The sequence below is a fragment of the Cyprinodon variegatus genome, unplaced genomic scaffold, assembly GCF_000732505.1.
Source record: "Cyprinodon variegatus isolate N-32 unplaced genomic scaffold, C_variegatus-1.0 Scaffold406, whole genome shotgun sequence".
Taxonomy (NCBI): Eukaryota; Metazoa; Chordata; class Actinopteri; order Cyprinodontiformes; family Cyprinodontidae; genus Cyprinodon; species Cyprinodon variegatus.
In genome coordinates, this window is record NW_015150859.1 from 555,225 (window position 1) to 558,239 (window position 3,015).

The 3,015-nt window shown below is 42.8% G+C and overlaps 1 protein-coding gene across 1 annotated transcript in view; it reads left to right on the plus strand.

Moving 5' to 3' along the window:
• Window positions 1–2,853, plus strand: part of LOC107093059 (F-BAR and double SH3 domains protein 2-like) — a 45,665-nt gene extending 42,812 nt beyond the window's left edge. Inside the window, exon 16 of the mRNA XM_015387878.1 lies at window positions 1,340–2,853. Coding sequence (XP_015243364.1) covers window positions 1,340–1,423 — 84 coding nt within the window. The 3' untranslated portion in view covers window positions 1,424–2,853. The remainder of the gene's footprint in view (window positions 1–1,339) is intronic.
• Window positions 2,854–3,015: the final 162 nt, after the last annotated feature.

A 3,015-nucleotide genomic window follows, 5' to 3' on the forward strand; every position in this document is an offset into this window, starting at 1 on the left:
AATTTATTATTATCTAGAGACTATTAATAACAGGAGGTGAGATGCAGACTTGTGGTGACGTCACGAGTCTCCACTAGAGACTGACACGGGAGTGGATTTTCACTCCTGTCCCGTCCCACTCCCACAGAAAAAAATTGTGTCCCGTCCCGATCCCGGGCCAGAGTAGAAATCTAAATCCTGTCCCGTCCCACTCCTGGTGAAATTACTCCCACTCCCATTCAGAATGACTCCCGCTCCTGCACCACTCCCATTCTAGTTGTCTTCAATAAGATTTCACTTTTTTCAAACTTTTCGAAGTCGAGTTCACCGCTAACTGTTGGTCCCTCCATTGTTGTTTTTGAGCGCGGGTGAAAAACTCAGAGCGGAAGCACTGTTGGTTTTTGGTCGTGTAGTTTTTTTGACTCGCATTATATAGTGTAGGTTTCAAGGAAAAAAAACTACAAAATGGCGGCGCCAGTACAGGATTGTTTTTCTTTCTATTTTATTTTATTTTTTGGCATCAATCCTAGTGTTTTTTAGTTACTATCGGTTTGCTCCCGCTCCCGTTAATGTTTATCCCGTACCGTCCCAATCACGTGATCGTTACTAATACTGACTCCCATCCCACGGGAATCCCACGGGAATCCCGTGACACGTGGGATTCCCGAAAAAATGTCTCTAGTCTCCACACTTCTTCTCCTCTCTTCCAGTTGTCCCATATTTATGCTGCAGGCTCCTGTTCTCTCCAAGTCCAGACTTTCCTGTGTTCTTGGCGAGGACACGAGTCCGTACTTGCGTTCTCGTGAATTCTTTCAGTCGGTCAAACATGTTGGTGGGCATCATGGCTGAACATCTTCTGTTTGTAGGTGTTTTAGTTTGGACAGAAGCTGCTTTTTTAAACCAAAGTCATGCAGACAGGTTCTCACTAGAAAGAAAGAAGACTTCCTTTTTGGATCATGGCATACGTCACACACGTTCTCCGTTTTCTCATTGTCCAGTCCTGAACTCTGACCTTTAGCAGGCCTCAGAAAACAGCAGCTGACTCGTACCTTTGTGTCTTCTTTCCTTAGCAGCTANGTTTTCTCATTGTCCAGTCCTGAACTCTGACCTTTAGCAGGCCTCAGAAAACAGCAGCTGACTCGTACCTTTGTGTCTTCTTTCCTTAGCAGCTAAGGTTTACTTTGCTTTTCATGCACTGCTTCTCCTTTTTTTTTATTAGTTTGTATCCAATAAAGTCTAACTAAGTCATTTATCACCCTTGAGTTAAAATTTGAATCATGTTCCAACCTTGTAAAAACCCGATCCTTTGATTAACTGAGAGGAAGGTGAACTTTCTAAGTGGATTGTTGGGTGTTTGCAGGTCCGTGCGGCTCCTCCTCCCCCAAAGCAGCATCCTAGAGGCCAGGTGAAGCGTCGCGAGGAGGTGGAGATCACGCTGGTGTGAAACCGGCCCAACAAGCACCCCCAAAGGAAACCCAGAGGACACTTAAAGGCCCCCTGAGGAGGCCTGGAGGAAGGAGAGGCCCCTGCGCTCAAAACCTCATAGGAACGCGGTGCTTCAGAGGATTAATGTGCCTTTATCGTCTGTTTTCCCCCGTTTGATTTACATCGTCCAAGAAAATAGAGCTGAGTGCAGCCTCAGCTGTCTGATCTGGATCTTAAACATCTATGTTTCCCAAAAGATTTCTTTCTCTTTGTGAAAATGGGTAAAGCTGACATAAAAAGGGAACACATCATCAGGGGTTCGGCGCCGTCGTTTGCACTTTAGATATTTTTAAATCAAGCTGACTTCCATGGATGATTAGCTCACCGTAAACACAGAAACGCATCTAAAGCGGTCGGTTGGGATGCTGCGTCTTCTCACTACGTATTTTACTTCTAGAAATAATCTCCTGTTCTCAGATCAGCCTGATCTGATCCAGATTAGGATGAGCTCTATCAGAACGCTAACGTCCACCTAAACAGTTAATTAATGACATTTAAACTTTAGATTTAACCTCAAAATTGTCTTTCAAGGTCATAACTTTATTTTAAACATTTAATCTCTTTGATTTTTTTTAATTACTTTTAAAAATTACATCCATTCTTAGCAGAACTGCTCTTGATTTGACTTAAAAACTCAGAAACAGGTTTTCCTCTTCTCACCAAGAAACTCAAGATTAACTCGATTAACTAAAATTAATTCACTGTTTGATCACTTCTTGCCTTTATATTTATTTGGTCTAAAAAATAAACTAGGAAATGAGTTGTTTTATTGATGTTTAGAGGTGCATCAATCAGGTTTTTTTATGCCGATTGCTTTAATTTAACCGTTCTGAAGGGATTTTTCAGCAGCTCTAAATCTTTGCTCAGAGCAATGGTTTTGATCATTGATCAGTGACTGAGCCGCCGAGGTTTCAGCTCCCCGTTACGCCACAGATCACCAGCAGTCAGCTCTCACGATCAAAACTAAAAGCCTGTTGTCTCCACGCCTGATCCCGACTCCAGCCTGGGCGAGGCCGGTCCTCTCCGCCTTCAAAACGCGTAGCTGAAAGCAGTTACACCAACAAGGGAAAAGTGGCAATTCTGTTTGTTTTCTCAGTAGAAATGATTCAAATGACCTTGTTTGTTTGTTTTTTTAAACCATTATCACTTTAGTTTGGATCTAAGGAAACCAGTAGTGTAAACACACAGTGTAACGTTGTTGTTGTTTGTGTCTTAATGTGCAGATTCATGTTTTTATATCATTCAGGGTTCCTGCTCAGTCTAACAACACTCAGTGTTTCTCATCTGGAAATGGATGGAAATAATCTCAGTATTTCCAGACTTCTATCCCTAAATGTCGTCCCTCTATCAGTGTGTCCTCCCATTCCCACCTATATCCTTCATTTCTCTCCTCCCCCTCCTTCCTTCCTCCCAACCTTTTTTAGGTCCGTCTTTTCTCCGATGTCTCCTGCCTCCATTTCTAAATTTTACTTCCTCTCTTGTTCTTCCTTCCCTCCTTGTCTTTGCTTCCATCTTTCCTTGTATCCTTCCATCCATCCTTTTGGTCTACCT